The sequence below is a fragment of the Cajanus cajan genome, chromosome 3, assembly GCF_000230855.2.
Source record: "Cajanus cajan strain Asha chromosome 3, NIPB_CcT2T_4, whole genome shotgun sequence".
NCBI classification, from domain to species: Eukaryota; Viridiplantae; Streptophyta; class Magnoliopsida; order Fabales; family Fabaceae; genus Cajanus; species Cajanus cajan.
The window spans coordinates 24,915,011-24,937,257 of record NC_138519.1 but is presented as its reverse complement, the minus strand read 5'-3'; the positions used below and the strand labels follow the sequence as shown (position 1 = coordinate 24,937,257).

The window sequence follows — 22,247 nt, the reverse complement described above, 5'->3', positions numbered from 1 at the left end:
TATAGGCAACCTCTCACACTTCAAATTTAAACTTGGTTTGCTTTTTCAATCATTGTTGCAAGAAATCTTATTTTTAAATTAGAATTTTCTTTCATGGGTAATTGAAATCGAAATTCGGACAAGCACTTCGCCACAACGTGGTATTTTCACACATCGATACAACTAGAGCTTACGCGATATAAATATCTTATTCTTTAACTTAGCATTTTCCATCATGGATCAATTATGGTTGGCAGTTCGAAGGTAAATTCACACAATGACTTGAGTTATTCAACTTATATCAAGCAAAAAGGCGTACAATTCATAAAGGTTTCAAACAAAGACATAATTGTTCCACAAAATGACAGACAAAAACCCAAAAAATAAGGTAAGTACAAATTAAAAGAAATCAATCATCCTCAGGGGGATCCACCAACTCTCCACCTATGATTTCTTTGAAGTATCTGATATCCCCCAGATCCAGGTCGGGATGAAGGAACTTCACTTGGGCAGCGGCCGCATCAAAACCTGCCATGAACTTCTTCAAGGCATCTATCTTCACAACATGAAGCTCGACCTGCAAATTCCCGACTTTGGCTTTAAGGGTGGACACATCAGTTTCAAATACCTGGGCAACATCGGCGTTCTTATCTCGAGCAAGACGAATCTCCTCAAGTTCCTTCTCCATCCTCGCCTTTTCCTCCGCCCAAACTTGTTTCTCCTTATCTAACTCTCAGCGACCCTCAATAAGTTTGTCCCTCTCGGGGGTCACACACCGCAAGTCCGATTTTCCCTTACTCAGATTTTCTTCCAATGTGCTCACCCTTTTTCCTTGAAGTTTCAGTTCTCCTGCCATACCCCGAACTTTGTCTTCATTGACTAGAGAGAGGATAGAGAGCCGATTGGTGAGAGACTCTATTCCTTTCACAATAGAGAAAGCACTCATCTTTTCTAGATCGGTCTTATCACCCTCTAGTACGTCAGTCCCACGGATGTGACTAGAGTGATTGAACTTCTCATCCCAAAAGGAGGGAGCCTTTCCCCAATCAGCGCCATGATCCACGGGTTCCCAGTCATCACCAAGACATAAGCTCAAGGTTTTTTCCGTAGATTGAACCTCATTTTCCTCATTCTTTTCGTTTTCCCCAGTAACGACCAGAGTCTCCAGGTTCACGACCAAGATTGACCTATCGGTCTCTCGGCGACGATTCATGGAAGACTCACCTTTCTTCTTTTAAAGAGTCGGGGCCCCAGTCTCCTCAACCCTTTCAGCCACTGACCCCTCAGCACCGACAGCTTTAGAGGCCTCTTGTTCCTTCCACAGTTTCATCAGCTCTCGGGTACTCATGCTGGCCATTTTCTCTGCAATCATTCCAACAATAAACAACACATTCACAATTAAGCATTATCAAGCAAAGCGACAAGAATAATCATGGGAAAATATCAAGTACCTATGTAAGTTTTCAATTCAGTAGGCATATTTTCTAATTCTAGAAGTTTGGCGGTGTTGAAGGTGGTTTTGAGGTCTTCAAGTTTTTTAGCCTCTTCTCGGTCTTTTTCCGACAAGGCATCAGCCCCTAGCCCTCCAACGGATATTGGTTTCTCACACCAGTATAGGGGGTATCCCTCGAGTAAGATTTCGTTGCCCGGCATACAACGAATCCGGAAATAAGATTTTTTAAAATCCTTATATGATGACTGAAATAGGGATAGCAAACCCCGCTCATCGACACCCAAATGCTACGCTTGGTTACCCGACTCTCAAAAAAGTAAAAGAACTTGTCTGCAGTCGGTGGTATTCCGAGTCCTAGGCACAAAATCTCAAATCCACGAACGAATGCCCAACTATTTGGGTGAAATTGAGTGGGGGCCACATTTAACGCTTGGAGCACTCCTTTCTCACACTCGGTAAGGGGCCATCTAATTTTAAGCTTGGAAATAAAGGTGGCATAGCAAAAAGTGAAGCGCTCTATTGAAGGAAAACTAACACACACGGGCTCTTTATCTACACAGGGCTCGCAAATGATGATATTGTCACCCTCGCCACACACTACGTGCTCTCGGCAAAAACTATCCATGGCGGCCCAAGAATTCAGTGATGATTCACATTTTAAAACATCATCTTTAACCCATTTATACAACTCTCCGTAAGTTACACCGGCCATTTTATAAATAAACCCTAACTTTACTAACAACTATGGTGGGATTTGGTTTCAAAATAAATGCTACTAAAACGATGGAATAGATACGCGTACCTAAGGCTTCTCTCAACAACTTCTCCCACCCAACATAGTCACAGAACCGCTGTGGACCGTCGTAGACCACAAGGAGGAAAAAAGAAATATCGCTAGAGAAGAAGACACGCGAAGTAAAGAGACAAAAATGAAATCAAAAATTGCCGAAGGACTTATATTTATAGAGTTGAAAGGCCGCGCGTGAAAGGGAGGCCCAAAGGTCACAACGCGCGTGAGGCGTTGCAACCCCTGACCCTGGGGGGCCCCACACCCTGGACTTTAATAACAGGCACCGCCACGTGGCAAAGTCATTATTTGCATCCTTTAACGCCGGCTTTGCAATAAATACATGTCCCCTAGTTGGTAAGGTGAAGAGAAATCCCTTATCAAATCCCGAAGAACCAAAAATCGAGGTGTCAGACGAATGAGCTGTCTCGACTTACTTCCGATAGGACCATAGCAGCTAGGCCTTAAGGTGTACCATTCAGGTCGGAATCCGACTTACATCTCGGTTTATTTCCGATATCCATAAGAGTTAGGTCTTAAGCCCTTTCGCCTTATAGGCTCAGGGCTGGAAGGCAAGTGTACCGTCGTATTCGAAATTCGACTTACATCTTGGTTTATTTTCGATATAGTCCATAAGAGCTAGGTCTTAAGCCCTCTCGCCTTATAGGCTCAGAGTTGGAAGGCAAGTGTACCGTCCAGGTTGGAATCCGACTTACATCTCGGTTTATTTCCGAAATAATCCATAAGAACTAGGTCTTAAGCCCTCTCGCCTTATAGGCTCAGGGCTGGAAGGCAAGTGTACCGTCTAGGTCGGAATCCGACCTTACCTCTCTACGCGCGAAAGGCTGACTGTAGCCTTGACCGACCCCCTATCTATGAGATACTCGGTCGATATCCGACTTGGTGTCCCAGCACAAACCGGGTTGGTCATAATCCGATCCAAGTCGCCTCCAAGAGCCCACTCGGCCACCGCCCGATTGGACCCTCTGTATGGGTCTAGTTGGGCAGGGGCCAATCTAACATCCCCGTACAGACACTATCCGATTGCAAGGGTAGGGTCCCACCCTCACCCACCAAGTATCTTTCGAATAAGAACGGTTAAAAGAATCCTCACATTCTCGGGGCCCATAAAGCCCATAAACAATAAACTATAAGACCTAAAACCCTAGAGTTAAAAAGGCAGATTACACTTTTGAATGCTCTAGCTTTGAGGCTTGACCTAGAAAGAAACCCTAGTCCACCCTTTGGCCAGAACAGATAACAAGCTAACAAGTTTTACTGTCACACTGAGAACAATATGCGATGCCATTTATCTCGTCAGCATAAGTTTCCAATTCCGCTGCTTACATTGTGCCTTCATCTCGAGTATTTGGGTGAGGTGAACTTGTTATAGATCCTGCAAAGATTGCCAAGAGATATTTACAACATTACTTCATCGTTGACTTCATTTCTTTGTTGCCTATGCCACAGGTTTGAAAAAGCTTTCAGTAAGTAATATCCTGCATTGCTGATATTCATGAAAGAAACCTAAACAATTATTAATGGCTACTAAATTTGACCTATAATGTCAATGATGATAATTATGGTTCAAGTTACATTTGGAAAGTTTTTATGCAAATGAGGTTCAGTTGTTTTCATGTTTGCTGCAGATTGTAGTGTGGAAATGTCTCAACAGAACAGGACGTGTAGAGGTATTGGCCACAAAAACGGCATTGTTGAGAATTGTGAATCTTCAATATTTTCCAAGATTTCTACGCTTTATACCTTTAGCTTCAGAAGTTAAAAAGACAGCTGGTGTAACGCATTGCTCAGTGCCATGTACTATTTGATCTGGTATATGCTTGCTAGTCATGTAAGTGCTTCTTGTAAAACAATCTTTTTCTAGTTCTCCTTATTGATGGGATTTTGCTAGGATTGTTCATGGTTCGGGCTTCTGGAAAAACAAATTAGTTTTGTTAACTAAATCCCTTTTTATAGAATAGATTGGTTCAAATTTTTGAAGTGGAAGGCAAAACATTTTATGAAAATAGTTCGATTAACCGAACTAATTTTTATAAAAGTGGATTGATTTAGTTAATCAAACAAATTGGTTTTTTGTACATGATAATTTTATAAAAATTGTTTAGCTAATCAAACTGTTTTTTATAAAGTAGACTTGTTCCATTTTTCTAAAAATGGTTTATTTTTTCTAAATGAATTAATGTGATTCAATTCTTTTATCCACTTTATACTCATGTGAATCAGTTTTTTTTCAAAGAACTAAACTAAATCGAACCAAGCCACTTTATAAAAATGACTCAGTTAACCAAACTATTTCTACAATGTGGTTTGGTTTGGATTTTTTCTCAAAAAATATGGATTTTATAATCTAGTTCGGTTCAATTTTTTATGCACACCACTAAGTTATGTTGTATAGAAATTTTACAAGGTTAAGAGGATATGTGGCAAGACTTTGAAGTCCTAGATATAGCAAACTAGATCCTCTGCATTTCTTTTACCATACAGGCTAACTAATACAAGTATGAAGAGAATTTATTAAGTTATGTAGTAATAAGTGCATTCTTCTGACTCTTCCCTAATGCCACAGATAACTGGCTCTGTCTGGTACTTACTAGCCATTGACCACAATGACACCTGCTGGAAGAATGCTTGTAAAGAAGTTGAAGGGTGCAATACACATTTCTTGTACTGTGGGAATTCGAACAAGCATATGTCAGGGTATGAAATGTGGAAAAATGTCAGCAAGACTATTCTGAAAACCAAATGCTTTGTTGAGGATGATTCCTCAGAATTTAACTATGGAATCTTCTCCCAAGCTATACAGTCTGATATTGTTGCTTCCATAGAACTTTTTCCAAAATTCTGTTACTGTTTATGGTGGAGCCTTCAAAACTTGAGGTATATTCTGCCTTGTCTGATTCTCCAAAAAATTGAATTTCATGAATAGACAAGTACCAGGTCACACTACTATCTTGTGTTTAATATTGATGTGAATATAGGGTCAATAAGAACCGAACTCAAGACCAATTGATTTAGAAGACTTCTTCACCATCTGATAAATTAATTTCACTTGTATCATCTAAACATTTACTTGATGCTAGCTTCATCTATTTCTCTTCCTTGCCAACTAACATGTAAACAAATATACTTTGTTCCTATAAATTCTAAATATGAACTTTATTCAGTGTTATTTAAAGTGAGATGTTGACACTTAGACCTCACATGTCCAACGATTGCATTTATTATACATATGTTTGATAAGTTGGTGCAGATCTCTATTTTTATTTCTTAATTAGTGGTTACTGCTTGCACCTAGCACGTGTGCATTTCAATAACTGAAATTGCTTTACGTTCCAAAGTTTTACAAGGCTAAGCACCTTCTGTTTTGCGTTCCACGGTACACTTGGTTAGGGGCTTCTAACCAGTACCTACCCTGGAGAGGTTATGTTTTCCATAGTAATAGCTATTATGGGGCTTATCCTTTTTGCTCTTCTGATTGGTAACATGCAGATACAAAAAGCTTTAACTGTAGGTATTTATCTATCAATGATTATTATTGATGTCTTGGTTAATATAATACGGCAAGATGAATGATTGAACTCAATGATGATAATATGGCAAGTTATGTAACTTAACTTGTTTTTTTGGTTTTTTTTCTAACAAAGACTAAGCGTGAGTGTTACTTAACTCAATTCCAACAACTCAAATAAATCAACTAGTTTGCGACTTGGGAGAGTCACTGTATGAAATTTCTGTTCCCAACTCTGTTTGACACAAGACAATTATATATACTTCTAAAGTAAATGCTTTGGAAAAAAGAGATGATTAAATACATTATTGAGTCACATTCATGTGTTCTCTGTACTCATGAGAAAAAAAAATCTAGTTCCCAAAGACAAAATTGTCAATATTTAAAAGATTTTTAATGTAGTTTTACAGCTCTACTGTTTTGTCATCAAGACAACTACCATCACCATCTTTCTCTGCTTCTCTTCTATTTGGAATGGCCTGAGCTGTAGTTTAGGGGCCGATTCACTTAACCTATGAGCTTTAACACGTTTAAGGGATGGGTCAAAGACAAACCATCACCATGCTTTAACATGATATAACATTACAAGTTTCTTGTCACTAAATGGAGAAATACTTTTTAACACATTTATAATAGTTCAAATGTTTGAGTTATCATGCAATTGGACAGACCTACCTTCAATCAATGTCAGTTCGTCTTGAGGAAATGAGGATCAAAAGATGTGACTCTGAGCAGTGGATGCATCATCGCTTGCTTCCTCAAGTGCTGAGGGAAAGAGTGAGACGCTATGACCAATACAAGTGGCTGAACACCCGTGGAGTAGATGAGGAGAGCTTAGTTCAGAGTCTTCCAAAAGATCTCAGGAGAGTGATTACTGAGTGCCATAATGTCATTGCCACTTATTAGTCTTCATTTTCTCGTGTATATCACAACATACATATATTCAGGTTCCTCTCTTTGCAAACATGGATGAACGCTTTCTGGATGCTATATGTGAGTGATTGAAGCCTACTTTATATACAGAGGGCACTTACATCGTGAGGGAAGGGGACCCAGTGAATGGGATGCTCTTCATCATACGTGGGCGTCTAGAGAGTGTTACTACAGATGGTGGAAGGAGTGGATTTTTCAACAGAGGTCTTCTGAAGGAAGCTGACTTCTGTGGAGAAGAGCTACTAACATGGGCATTAGACCCCAAATCTGCTGCTAACTTGCCATCATCAACGAGGACAGTGAAGGCTATAAATGAGGTGGAGTCATTTGCTTTTGAAGCAGAGGAGTTTAAGTTTGTTGCTTCACAGTTTAGGTACATTCACAGTAGACAGGTTCAGCACACATTCCGTTTCTATTCGCAGCCATGGAGGACGTGGACTGCTATCTACATTTAAGCTGCTTGGAGGCGCCATTGCATGAGAAAGATCGCAGAACAGCGCAGGAGGGAGGAAGAAGAATTGTATGATTCTGATAATGAAAACGGTGATGATTCAACCAGGGCCTTGATCAAGCATTCTAATTCTTCTTTTGCTGCTTCTAGCCTTGGACTTGGTACAACCGTCTACGCTTCTCGCTTTGCTGCTAATGCACTTCGTCATCATAGGCTCCGTGGTTCAGGTTCCAGGGACATGATCAAACTACAAAAGCCCCCAGAACCTGACTTCAGCAGTCTTAGTCTTGATGAAGACTGATCCTCCTCTTTCTGTGGACAAATTGCAAAATCTATTGTGTCCTTCAGTAGAATACTATTTGCACTTGCAAGACACTTTTTGTCAGGTCATATCACTATCAGTGTTAGCTTATATAGTGTCACAATTTTGGTTGGGGTGACCAAGAACATATAACGTCTGTAAATTTCAAAATATTTTTTTGGGGCAAATTTCAAAATATTTTAAAATTTTAAAAATGGCTTTGATAGCATAAGATATGTTTATTATTAAGTGTAAAAGAAGTGCAGAGGATTAAACTCTTCCTGACTCCTAAAGTCAGCCTAGTAATGAAATTGTTATAGTATACTGAAGCTCTTACGTTTGAACCTTTGTGTCATTAGAGTTAATATTGTAATTCTTCCATAAAAAAAATACTGTGCATGGGACATTACTTTCACGGGCACGAATCATATTCGGTATAACCCTAAGTCATCAAATAAATTACAATAATGTGATTCATGTGCATTCTTCTTGTCGCTTACATACCAAGCAAAGTAAATTATCTTTGTATCTGTGATGCAACGTGTAAATCAAACACAATACAGATTGCATAGTCTAACAGTGTACTACTCAACTCCGCCATGCAGAAGATGCTTCTTAATCAAAATCTTCTTCCCACCACTTGCTTGCCTGTAATATCACACAATACAGGCAAAAGATTTATAACTGAACTAGAGACAGACCAAATAAGATTTAAGATCTCATAATTAATCCACTGTAGCAGGAAATTGAGTCAACTCAATGCTTAAACAAAACATAGTGAGAATATGGTCATTTGCATAAATAGTTAATATAAAAAAATCACTAATTAAGCCTGTTGGAATAATAAAATAATGAACAACAAAACCCACAATAATTTGTTAAATGTATCTCTTCTTAAATTTTAGCCTAAATTATATTTCTATCCTCTGTATTTATTTTTTAATTCAATTTAGTCATATTATTTTTTAAAAATTCAATTTGGTCCTTTAATTTTTAAAAAATATTTAATGTTGTCATTTCGTTCAAATTGATACTAATGATGTTAATAAATAAAGTTAGGTAAAAAGAACATTTAACATTTTTTTGAAAATTAGAGGACATTTAACATTTAACATCCAAATCAAACATTTTAAAAATGGTGGGATCAAATTGAACATTTTAAATGATTCAATTTAATGTTGTTACATAAACTGGAAAAATAGTCTTCCTAGTCAGGTCTAAAGCAAATTTATCAAGTAAATGGTATAACGATAAAGCCCACAACTTCTATATGTAAAAAATTGTAGTGACTTCAAGTCAAATAATTACTGTAATATGGTTCATATATATAAGAAACACTTGTGACAATCGCATAACTATTACAAAGTCTTCTCATAGTGGATCTATCCCACAAAAATATTACTCTTAATATTTATATTTATATCCCGACTTGATATCTTATATCTATGACTCATGAAATGTGGTTGTTAGTTAACTCACACAATAATCTTGATATTATTATCATTTTACTAAACAATAATACTTGATTACGTACACTTTAAGAATATCTTTTTTAATCGATAGAATCTCATAATCAAACCACGCTAAATGTATTTTTGAATGAACAAACTATTCTAAAAATATTATTATGTTATTCAATAAATAACATAACTAAAGATGCTTTTTATATAAATAATCAAATATTTATACATTAAAGTCATGAAACAAGTGGAAGGATTCACTATAAGAAAAACTCAAATTTCCGACGGTTAATTCTGTCGGAAATTTTTTTTTTTTTGACGGATTAAATTCCATCGGAAAATGTATATTTCTAATGGAAATTTCCGACGGATATAAATTCGTCGAAAATTTCTGACAGATTTTTCTGTCAAAAATTTTTTACGGATTTTTCTGTCAGAAATTTCCGACAAACCGTCAAAAATTTCGTCGGAAACCCTGAATGCACTATTTAATATTTTCTTTATTATATGGGTGTTTTTAAAATATAAATATATATATTATTTGTAATGAATAACATAAATACAATGAGTGAGTGACATATATTATTTTGATATATATATTAAATCATAGTGTGCATGATATTTAATTTAATATATATATATATATATATATATATATATATATATATATTTCAAAAGTTGAAATGAAATAAGAGATCAAATCTATTGATATTTGTATATTAATAATTTATTTTCTCTTAATATATAGTATATAAATAGTATTATCTTATATAAGTAGTAATTGTATGTGCCACTATTAACAAATAAATAAGAAAATTAATACTCACTTAAAAATTTGAGAATATATATACAACGTCATTTAGAAAAACTTCAAGTAGGGGTCAATGTAATTTTTCTAGATTAAATGTTCTTTATTTAAAAATTAAGACATTATAGTTAAAATAATTACACTAAATAATTATTTTTGTTCCTAATCTTGATTGATTTAAAAAAAATATCTCTCCAAGTTGTAGTAATTTCTTAAATTTGCATTTTATTAATTGATTTATGAATTTTATATTTAAGTAGTAAATCAGTAAAATATAGGTAATGAGTATAAATATATGAGTATTTAAAAATTCAATGAATCTATATATAAAAATTAGAAATAAGTAGATTGTTAATTATAAAGGTAAGTATATAAATAAAGATTAACTAAATATATATATTATTATTCATAATATAATTAATTATCGAGCAGTGTGTAATACTTAATATATAAAAGTTACACCCGGTATCAATGTTAGTATAACCTGTTTTTCTCTATATATAGAGAGAGACAGAGAGACTGAGAAAATGAATGGAAGAAAAATAGTTAAATATATAGTTGTTTGATTATCTATATAGTAATTAATAGATAAAGGGAAATATATATACGTCATCTTGTAACTGATTTTTGTCTCCAAAATAATGGATAATTATATACCCTTAATTCTTAAGAAATAAATAAATAATTTTTAATTATTAGTTTTACTTTTTATTAAAAGATTTAAAGACATGAAGTGTATAACGGTATGTGATAACCTAATTTTATATGAATAAGGATCCTTTTACTCCAACAGTAAGTTTACCTAGACTTACTTCATTCAATAACTCATGTTCAACATTAAATTTTAACGATCAAACTGTTAATTTAAAATTCTTAATGCATAGATCAAGTCTGCAAATTTTTAGAAAATTTGAAAATCATTTGATACTTCATTTCATTAATTCAAATTGACGGATAATCATAGAATCATTTTATACATTGATTAAAATTAATGAAATGAAGTATCAAATGATTTTTAAATTTGCTAACAATTTACATATTTGATCTATGCATTAAGAACTTTAAATTGAACGGTTAGATCATTGAAATTTGATAGAGAAAATGAGTTATTGAATAGAGTAAGTCTATATGTAACTCTTAGAGTAAAAAGATCCATCCTCTTTAATATATATATATATATATATATATATATATATATATATATATATATATATATATATAATTTGCTTTCCTTTTGTGTTTCATTTTCTTTTTATGCTTTTTTCGTTTATCAGTTGTTGTCATACATGTGTTTGTTACCTTTTTATTTAATTTGGATTTTATACGATGTAAGTTTTAATTAGAGATTCAACGAATCATATTAATATTTAAGATTTTAACAAATTATATTACTATTAAACATCCGATGAATAACGATATATTTTAAGAAATAACTTATTTAAGATATTATATAATAAGTTTTCATGTAATAAGATCAATGAATAATGATATGTTTTAAGAAATAACTTCTTTAAGATCTTATATAATAAGTTTTTATATGTAAGATCTTATAATATTATAAGTGTTTAAAATTTAATAAACTTTTGTATTTGAATATGTTAAAAAGTAATTATATAATTTTAAGTGTTGGATGTATAATTATTTAAATACTTATAGGATGTTATTTCATTTTAAAAATAAAGAAAAATTATTATAATTAAATTTTGATTGAAAGTAAAATAAAAATATAATTAAAAAGTAACTAAATAACTTTCAAAAAAATAATTAGAAAATTACCACGTATAAGAAAGAAATAAAACTAATTAAATTTTGATTGAAAGTAAAATAAAAATATAAAAAGTAACTAAATAAAATTAAAAAATAATACATATAAGCATCACACATAAGTACTTTAAAAAGTGTAAAAAAAAATGTAATTAGAAATGAAGGTAAAATTTAGAAAAATAAGAAAATTTATGCGCGACAAAATTTTAAATTGCCTTTTCACTTGTTGATAAAAAGTTTTCTTTGTTGATACATTATTCAAAAAAATAAAAATAAAAATAAAAATAAAAATTTAATATTTTTATAAATACTAGAGAGATTTTATTATGATTTGAATTATAAATTTTATAATATTTTGATTTAATATTGACCGAATAAAGTTGTCATGAATTAGGTTTACGAGTTTTTTCCACTTTTGGACTCCTAAACCCATTATTAGAAACGAAGCCCAACCCATTTACTTCCCTCTGAATTTAAGCATTTCATTTAGGTATTTCATTCTTCCCTCCGAAATTTAACAACACAGCTTTCCACTCCTTGCCCTAGCACACATTCCAGACTCCCACGCCGGCCACGACACCTCCTTCCCTGTTAGGTATTTCATTCTTCCCCACTTTCTGGTTCTGTTAGGTATTTTACTTTCATTCTTCGCCGGCCATGACACCTCCTAGTTATGCATTTCGCTTATGAATTTGGAAATTCTATTTATTTCGTTTTACACGAGGATTGTTGGTGTTGTTGTTTACTAGGAATTGAAATTAGCGAACGGCTAGGTTTTGGTGCATGAATAATTGAATGTGTAAAGCTTTTAGGTTATGCCTCTTTCGAAGCTGTTTTTGGTGCCTTGAGTTCGAAATAAGTCTTTTAGGTTACTCGCGCATTTGTTAAGGGACCAAACTTTTGGACCAAAGGCTGTGACAATGTGCACCAGTGAAATATCGGAATTGGTGAAACTGATTGATGAGAACAAGATGGTTGAGAATCATGTGGTGGAAAAATTGGTGGAGGGTGATGAAGGGAAAGAGGATTTTATAGTTTATGGGGCGAAATTGACGTTTGTGGAGGGTGATGAAGGGAAAGAGGATTTTACGGTTTCTTTGCCAAGGGATGAACTAGATCAGCTGAAAGATATGCTAGGAGAATGAGGCATACACTAATATTTCTTGCCGTGATTGTTTTTTCGAAACAACACTTGCTTATGTTTCGTTGATTGTTTTTCATTTGTTTTATTGTTAATTGCTATTATAGTTTAGTATGTATGCCAGTAATAATTAAATAATGATTTGGTTATCCACTCTTATAGGGTATATTGAATTGGAATTGGAACCAATTCTCAAAATTACTAAATATAAAGGAAAATGAAATACATTATATGAGATTAAATGGAAAACCTTGATCTGGGCCTATGATGGGGGCCCAAAACCCAAGGGTGAAATTTTCATGTGAGCTAAGAGATAAACATTGTGCAATTTGCTCATGGAAATTCCCCCTTCACATTTTGTTTCCAGCCAAATAAGGTTACAGAAACTTGTTCTGTTTTGTGAGTCTCAAGAAGAACAAACTTTGAATGTCAAGTAACAATATTATAGAGGGGGTAGCATTTCTATTTTAGACTTGTTAATTCTTGAATGAAGTAAGTGTGTTCATTTTTGTGATAAATCTTTTGATGCATTTTGTAATGTGTTCATTTATGAGATAAGTGTGTTATTAATATTTTTGGAAAGTTAAATCTGCATAAAAGGCAATGCAATTTTGTTGTTTGTAATTGGGTTTAGTTAGTTAGTTACCTCTGTAGCATTCCCTTGTAAATTGTTTGGTTAGTCATGGAACTTGAGAAGTTGAGACGAAGAAGTTTTAGTATCGTACACTGCTTGCTTAATTAAACCAATCACGTGCAAATGGGTCAATCTATCTACATGATTAGTGACGTTAAAATTTGGTATCTATTTCTTTCGTATGTAGTTCTTCTTTCTTGTGAAATATCAAATCAGCTCATTGTCATTTCAATGCAATTGGCTAATGCTGGGACGAGCCTCATGGCTTTAGTAACTATCATCGTTTTCTTTATCTATGTTATTTTCAACTCATCAATGATCCATCTCCCTAATTATTAGTTAGGTCTTTTATTTTTGTGTGTGTTTGAAGTACAACTATCTTTTATGAATACAACTATCAGTTTTTAATACCAAAGCATTTTGCTCATAATTGAATAATGCATGAGATGATTATAAATTTATTTAAGAGAAAACTTGAATGAAAACCAAAGTAGTACGTCAAAACTAAGCAATGCTATCCATACAACTTTGACGAGTCATTTTATAGGTTTGAAGCACACGTGCCCATCTCATTTCGGGCCATTTCTGCTTAGCCATTAAAATAAAGAAAATGCTAAACAGTGCTCTTACAGAGTTCATTAAAGAATATAAATAAAGTTTTTAATTAAAAAAAGCGTATTTACTCATTCTTTTGTATAATTTTATTTCATTTTTTAATAAAAACTTTTTACATATTGATTACTTAACCAGTACTCTTTGCAAATACACTTCAAATAAAAACTATTCCTAGTACCCTTCTAGCTAGTTGCTAACACTCGATATGCATGCATCCAGTGTTGTTAAATAGCCGTTATGGCGGCGCCATAACGGCGCCATAAAGGTATGGCGACGGTGGCCGCGATCCGTTATGGCCGTTTAGGCTGTCTATGGCGGGGATCCGCCATTTTGAAGATGGCGGCCGTTACAGCCGTTATGGCGGTGTAGACATGGCGGTCCATGGCGTGAATGGCGGACATGGTGCTGTTTTGGGCCTTTTTTTTGTTTTTTTCTGATTTGGGCCATTTTTTTTCTTTTTCGGTTTGGGCCCGGGTTTCTTTCCTGGGTAGGGAACCCAACACATAAAATACGGTTGCAAAAACCCTAATACATAATAGCCTCTCTTCCATGCAACCCGCGGCTACTCCGACAAGACCCCCCGCCATCGTCGCCTCCGCTTGCCACCATCACCTCTGACGCGGCCACCAACATCACGCACGACGTGCCTTTCTTCTCCCCCTCCGCGTGCACCATTGTCGTGCCACCCTAACCTCCGCGCACGCCACCCTAACCTCCCCGCGAGCCACCGTCACCTCTGCGCGTGTCATCGTCACCTCTGAACGCGCCACCGTTACCTCCGACGAGACTTTCTTCATCCTGGTACTTCCTCCGCGCGTGATAGATTCTCCCTCCGCATGCCTCCTCCTTTGAGTTTCGCCATCGCCGTTGCCATTTAATCCTTTTGTTGGTTAGGAATTTATGTTTCTTTAAGATGACTATCACTAGATTATGAATGCCATTAATTTTATATTGTTATATTGTTGGTTTTAAAATGTGTTTGTTATTTTTCTGTTTTTGCATCATATTATATATATATATATATATATATATATATATATATTTTTTTTTTGTCCGCCATAGACCGTCATGGCATCCGCCATGGCAATACGGCACTTAAAGGTTCTTGCCACCATCCGCCGTATAACCTTATTGATAACCTTGCATGCATCTTGTTCACTATATATGCAACGTACCCTCACATGCTATGGAATAAATTAATAATAACATGAACTAGAGGCTTAGATTCATCCAAACTTGATCTAATCCAATTCGCTTACACTCCTATTTACAAGATGATTACGCTTTGAAATACTTGGCAAACTTTTATCTACTTTTATGATTTATACTCATTTACATGAAAGTTCATTAAAGACATGCATATTTTCTTTTAATAGGTGTCTGCTACATCTCATAAATTTTAAGTTAGAAATATTTGTTTCACATGTTTGCTTCATTATTTATGAATAACATTTTTATGCTTACTTTTTGTTTATGTACAGCAAAAGGAAAGAAACATGGCAAATGAAAATGAAATTTTGCATATTGTATGGGCTTGCTCTTGGACTTTGCAAATCGCTTTACTTTGCCATATGGGTAGTCCTTTGAAGAGTTTAATTGAAGTTATAGACAACAAAGGAACACTAATAGTTTATTTAGATCTTGCGGATGCATATTCTTTGCTTCGCATACCCATACTATGGACGGCCATGGTTTTCGGGAACAGCATTGGAAATGCTTTAATTGTTCAGCCATTGAGTATTTGTCAGCATTCAAACATAATGCTGGTACTTACTACATTGACTTACATATCCTTATTAAAAGACAGAATATCTGGAGTTAGTGTCTTGATTGGCTCAGTTGAAGTATTAGCCCTCTTAATTGTGTGTGGAGGGGCCATTGTTGTATGGCTACTTGTTGGCATCATAGCTATTGGAGTTAAGTTGTTTAGGCTTTTCACAAATATGTTTCTTTGACCAAAATAATGTTCAATAGGAGATTTAGCAGTCATTTTTTAGAAGTGAAACTAAATTTTTAGTATATTAATGCAATCTTGTGGAAGTTTATCCACTTTCATTTTCTGAAAAAGGTGTCTATCATAAACTTGATGAGAAGTTGAGCATTTTTCTTTAAATGTCATAGTTTAAGAAACTAATTCTTGCACAGAAAACTTAATTACAAAACTTGAGCTTTACAATATATATATATATATATATATGTGATATGAAGTGAAAAAAAATTACTTGAGCATATAATATTCAAAAGAATTTTTTTTATCGAGATGAAACTGAAATAAATCAACAACATTCGTAGAGTTTAAAGAAATTCAAGTTGTTTATGATTCAGCTAATTGTAAATTTTTATGTGATTGTCGACTTTTTAATCTCGTGGAATCCGTTTTTGTCACATCTTTTGTGGCATGAGAAATGAGTATATTGATTCTATCCCTGATAGTTTGATTTTAAAACAACGGGCAAAGACTGCTAAAAGTGACCTTATAACGGACAAAGTCTGCTTTTATTTCCTCAGTTGGAACATCAGAAATTGATCCTGATAGCATTGCATTGGCTCGTTTTGGGGCTTTATCCACTCTTGGTAATAGGCTGTTTAAATTGCTTAAGAAAACAGTGAGGTGTTTAAAGAGATTAGGGGTGAAATCTTGAAACTTACTGCTAAGGTTATAAAACAAGGAGATCAGTGCATCAAAACCTCATCTAAAACTATTATTGGTGATATGACGGTGCATCAAAACCTCATCTAAAACTATTATTGGTGATATGATGGTGGACTAGTGGTGAAGACAAAAGGTGCTCCTTTAAAGAATAAGTTAAGGAAGAAGAGGAGATTATGTTCTAATTGTAGAAGACCTAGACATGTTAGTTGTTACAAAAAATGTCCAGTTTCATGGTAATAACCACCGAGAGAGTATGAATGTTGAATGGCCTGCGGCTTTTAATGGGAAACAGGTAAATAATATCTTTATTTAATATATTTTGTTGAAATATTATTGGATAAATATTTTATTGTGTATGATTTTTTTCCAGGGTAAAGAAATCTTGTCATGTCCTAAGAACAATATCAATGATGAAGGCTCAAATAAGTCAAAAGGCTTGGATGAATATGTATGACAAAATATAATACATTGCGGGTTTATTTTGCTATTTAATTAAGTTCTCTTAATTTAATCATGTTCAGTGTTAATTTTTTTTAATTTGTATTGCAGATTATGGAAGCAGAGCCTACCAGCTCTTGCAAATTGAAAGAAAATGAGGGAAATGTGAATTCACAATTCATTTAAGGAAGTTGTTAGTGTTTTGTGGTTCACTATTTGTTAGGAATAATGTTCGTAGTGCCATTTTCCCTTGTTACATTTTTCATTTGCTTATGAATGAGAATTCCTGAAATATTGAATGAAAGGTCAGGTCATAATGTTGAAATTCAAGTGATTCAAGATCTTCAGATATTTTTATTTTATTTGTGTTTTATGTAATAAGTTGCAATTTCAATTCCTTAATGTTCGATTCTATCCATCTTCAGGATGCTATGGAGTATGCAGAATGTTAGGCTATTGCTAAGGATTTTCCTCCATTTAGAGAGGCCCTGAAGAAAAAGGGGCATTGAAGACATTGACCTTGTAATGGTTAATGCCTGGTAATTTTAGTTGTGTGCATTGATCTTTGTTCAGATAAGTTGTTATTCTTTTGCCATGCATTTTCTATATTTAAAATTTGTACTTCATAATTGTTCTGCAGGTGTGTTGGTTATTACAGTGAAGCAGAGGGTCCGAATCGTAGACTTTCTATGCCACTTATATCTTGCCGAGCCTCAAGTGACTGCCCATGGAAAATGGCTATGCATGCCCAGTTGAGGCATTTATGTGCTTCTTGATATGCAAAACATGTCAGTCATTGAATTTGAAGACTATAAACACGTTTCTCTACCTCCCATTGATTCCTTGAGGAACTATACACATGGTGAAGCAAGTGGTGGATCTGATAGAAGTGATATAAAACCCTTGCAGATTATTCAGCTTGAAGGTCCAAGCTTTCGTGTTGATGGGTCTTATGTTGAATGGCAAAAGGTTCATGTTGAATTGCTTCTTTATTGAGTTAGTTACTTATTTTGCTAATGTTCAACTATTTCTATAACTACCACTTTGTTCTTTGCTTGTTAATAGTGGAACTTTCGTGTTGCACTTGCTTTTGATTTATATATGTGACAGTGTGATAAATGCAAATTTTTATTTATACACACACACATGGATTAATCTTTTTCCTTAAAATAGCAGAAAATGGCAGGGTTTAACTATTATTGTAATGTAAAGTGCTTTGCTAGAGTTCATTCATTCAAATTGCTTCTTATATTATTATTTCTTAGCATCTCTAGTGATGCTCGCTTAACAAATGTAATTAAAGAAGTAAATGCTTGCTGTTGAAAAACTCTTTGCTTCATTGGTTTGAATTAAGATGTTGCAGCTATGTTCACTTCTTCATGCTTGCTGTTAGCAGTCCAGTTTATTATGGTTGGATGCTTGTGTTTGTTTATTGAGTGTATCTGGGAAATCAAGGCCTGCTTTTGTGACATTTAAAGACCCAAAAGCACTTGAAATAACATTATTGTTGTTGATATGTCTCTTTTGCTTTGTATATTTTTTGGTGTGTCAAGTTTGATTTGTTATGATTTTCTTCTTGATTGAGTTGAAGAGGGAATTGATTTTCAGTTTCAATTGGTTTTTAATTCATTTGGGTCAATTTTTGTAAGAGGTTCATTACAATTTTGAGATGGTGATTAGACACTGAACTGAATGCTTTGATCTTTTAACTTGGATTTTAGTTATAGGTTCAACAACAAAGCCTAACTAGGTGGTGTCGGCTGCATGGATCAAATGAAAATGATGGTTTTTTTTGTCAAGTGAACTTGGTTGCTGTTGAACTTAGTTTCATAAATGGAAGTGTTAAGAATATCATGTCTTTTGAATAATGAGCATTGAACCATAGCGAAAATGAAGGAAAGTGATTCCTAGTAAATGACGTGTACTAGATTGAGGTGCCAGTACGATGAACATGAACTATCCCTTGGAAATGATGAGATTGAAATCCTCAAGATGTCATTTCATGTTTTTTTCAGTTTTTGTACAAAAAAAATATATCAAAATAAAACTTATATGATTTCTTTAGCACATTAGGCTTTGTACTAGCATTATCATTTGCAATGACAAATTTCTTGCAACTGCTATTCACAAAGTATGATGTCGTCACATTAGTAGAGAGCAGGGTTATATTTTCATACTTAATTGCTTATTTTAATATTTTGGTTTAAATTCCTTTCCTCTGTGGCTTTGTCTTTTGATGTGATCACATTTTGGTTTTCATATCGAGTTGGGAGCTTACCCAAATTAGATAAGGTTTTGCACTTAGTGATGTGTAAAAGTTAAATTTCTGTTGTCTCTGTCAGGGAGCAACAATAGTAGACCAGATTGTGAGTATAACTTCAATTGAGAACTAGGTACTAAAAACATGAGGATGAGATGCATAAGAAATTGAGAACTGATCCATTGCAATTTATGCAGGAAGTAAGGATAGAAAATGCTTTAAATGTAGCTCCTTCTGAAAATATTTCACTAAATGTTGAGGTAAAATCCAAAATCCAGATTTAAGATTTTGCATGATCTATTTTCCCTGTCGAACTCTTCTCCATGGGAGGATAAGGTTAGGTAAAAAGGTGTGAAAAATATCATGAGTATACTAAAGTTTTGCCTATGCATCTGCCTGTATTTTAATATGCATATTACTTGGACATTGCAATTAAGACAACTGTTTGAGATGAAAGCTCCAATTATGAATTCTTAAGTAATTTATATTTTTATTAATAACAAAATTTCTAGGGTTTCTCATATAGTGTCAGTCTTGGATCACTTGTTTAATGTTTATACTATTAAATAGCACATTCAGATTATTTTGAAGAAGGCAAATATTACCGGTACTGTTCACTTAGTATTATGATAAAATTATCTTTTATAAATTGAGGTTATGGTTTGCCGTACTACATCTCTCAGCAATAAGACAAGATACTTTGAGCAAAGCTAAAACATTTGATAAAAAACATCAGTTGACTGCAAATGCATCTGCAAAGGTCATTTCTTTTGACAAATGAGTTTGACTGACAGAGAAATCAACAGTTGGCATTTCTTAGGTGAATGAGAAAGTGAAATCTATTTTCTATAATATATTTGTATAAAGCCTCATTTTTAAATTAACAAACATATAATTAAATATTATATATATATATATATATATATATATATCATAATACATTTTCTGTAAACCGTAAGAAAATTTTGTATTTTTTAAAACTTATGTACATTTATAACTTTATAATTATATTTTTTTTAAAAAATATTTTATTTATATTTTACTTGTGTTTAGTCTATGCTATGTATAGGACACATATTTTATTATAAACTCAATGTGTTCTTTATAGGAGGATATTAAGTTTAAAATTGAAAAAGAAAAGTTAAATTTAGATGATTTGTAATTTATAATTGTGAATGATGGAATAATTAAATTATTTTATAACTATATTATAAATAAGAATATCTTTTATTTAATTTTAATAATGTTTAAAGTTTATGATCAATATTTTAGTAATTAAAAAATAATTAAATTAAATACAAACTATTAAAATAAAATATTACTTGAAATAAATTAGTATTTTAACATCTAATGCACTATTTATATTTTATTTAAGCTTATCTAATAACCGTGTATTAGATATAAATTATATCTTATAGAATAAATATTTGTTATATATAACTAAATTTAATAGTAAATTATATTCACCAATAAATATATAAATTATATTTACAAATTTTATAAGCAAATATTTTTAAATATGTAGATTATATTAAAACAAATAATTTATATTACTGTAAAATATAATTTTGTTTATTGATAATTAATTTTAAAAGAATTATAACTTCCGGTATAATTATAAGTATCACTTTTATGTTTAAACAGAGAGCGAGCGAGCCATAGCCAGAGAGATTTTTGCAACCTGCTGCGAGCCACAGCCAGAGAGATTTTTGCAACCTGCTGCGAGACAAAGTGAGAAGACGAAGTCCAGTGATTTTCTTTCTTTCTTTTCCCTTTTATCTCCCCCAATTTCTTCGTTCTCTTACAAGAATCAGGAGATGTTATATACATCAATAATGTTTATGTGCATATAAACTATCATAAATAAGAAAATAAAATCATACGAAAGTAAAACAACTTAAGTCACCCAATCCTAAGTACAAAAAGTCTAAGTGCAGAAATCTTTAATCTGTCATAATTTTGTGTTATTGCATTCTAGAGTAAGAAAACATTTCGCTATTTGCAAAATGACATTTTTGTGCTTATTTTTGTTTTATTTTCAGAGGGAAAGAAAGATGACACATAAAATGTTGTATGGTATATGGACTCTTTCCTGGGGACTGCAATTTGGATTACTTATCGCAATGGGAAATCCCTTCAAAATTGCATTCACAGAACAACGGCAACTGTTTTAAGTTTCAAGGAGGCATGTTTTATGCTTTTGACACCCGTACTGTTTACTGCACTAATATGTGGGAACAGCATTGGAAATACTGTAATAATTCGATCGTCGTGTATTTGTCTGCTCTCAAGCATGCTAATGGGGCTTACTGTATTATGTTACATATGGACATTATATGTGCAAATATCCCAAGTTTATGTTGAGTGGGGATCAAAAAAAATCTCAGCCCTTTTGATTGTGTGGGCGGGTGCCGTTGTCATATGGCTGCTCATCTGTTTCATAATGATGGGAATTAGGTTGTTTAAGATTTGTAGTATGTGGGTTTTTGCTATTGATAGAGATGAACATGAGAGTTAGCTGCCTTTAGGAAAACTGAAAGTCAAGTTTTGATATTGCTATTTGCTATTTGTTTTGAGTGTTAGCTGTCTCAGGTTCTTGACCACTTCTACCATGCACTCTTGTAAATGTTGTGCATGGATGTATTAAAGATGTTTTTACTATTGATCAAATAAAAAAATAGTTTAACATTTGAGATATTTACCTCAATTTATTTGGCATGTAATATTAAAAGGTTTAAAATTACAAAAAAATGGTCTCTGCAGCTTCACTAGATCTTCATGTCTATAAGAAAGAGATCAACCATAACAAAGGAGCAAATTACTATTAATTCATTCGAACAGATTTATCACTGTTTGCACTATATCCTCTCAAAGGAAAAGGGTCACTGCCCTGTCAGGCAAGGTAGATGGCAAACTTTTTTATACTACCCCGATGCCTCTGCATTCATCTACTGTCACTGGAGGTTATTGAGAAGCAAAGGTATGACTCTAATTTCATAACTTGAGTTTTGAGGAGAGTAATTGCTACCTTCAGCAATACT

At 33.4% G+C, this 22,247-nt stretch overlaps 1 protein-coding gene and 1 pseudogene across 15 annotated transcripts; both read left to right on the top strand.

Moving 5' to 3' along the window:
* Positions 1-1,336: 1,336 nt before the first annotated feature.
* LOC109818371 (putative cyclic nucleotide-gated ion channel 7) lies at positions 1,337-7,861 on the top strand (annotated as a pseudogene). The gene is made up of 6 exons (XR_014432346.1): positions 1,337-3,689; positions 3,869-4,071; positions 4,807-5,117; positions 5,594-5,747; positions 6,418-6,642; positions 6,696-7,861. The product of XR_014432346.1 is annotated as a putative cyclic nucleotide-gated ion channel 7 (transcript).
* Positions 7,862-11,921: 4,060 nt separating this feature from the next.
* On the top strand, positions 11,922-21,899 carry LOC109818361 (N-methylputrescine oxidase 1, peroxisomal). 14 transcript variants are annotated; one of them, XM_083070705.1, is made up of 9 exons: positions 11,922-12,060; positions 15,337-16,800; positions 16,879-16,956; positions 17,058-17,251; positions 17,372-17,485; positions 17,587-17,915; positions 19,404-19,466; positions 20,851-20,937; positions 21,249-21,899. In XM_083070705.1, exons 6-8 carry the CDS (start codon positions 17,724-17,726, stop codon positions 20,866-20,868), a joined length of 273 nt encoding a protein of 90 aa, XP_082926831.1. In that variant the 5' UTR covers positions 11,922-12,060; positions 15,337-16,800; positions 16,879-16,956; positions 17,058-17,251; positions 17,372-17,485; positions 17,587-17,723; the 3' UTR covers positions 20,869-20,937; positions 21,249-21,899. The 14 variants fall into 13 exon arrangements, 8 of the variants coding, with proteins under 8 accessions (XP_082926834.1, XP_082926833.1, XP_082926837.1 ...); XR_014432345.1 differs by having other exon boundaries at positions 17,058-17,176; positions 17,372-17,468; XR_014432343.1 differs by having other exon boundaries at positions 17,372-17,468.
* The last annotated feature ends 348 nt before the right edge of the window (positions 21,900-22,247 follow it).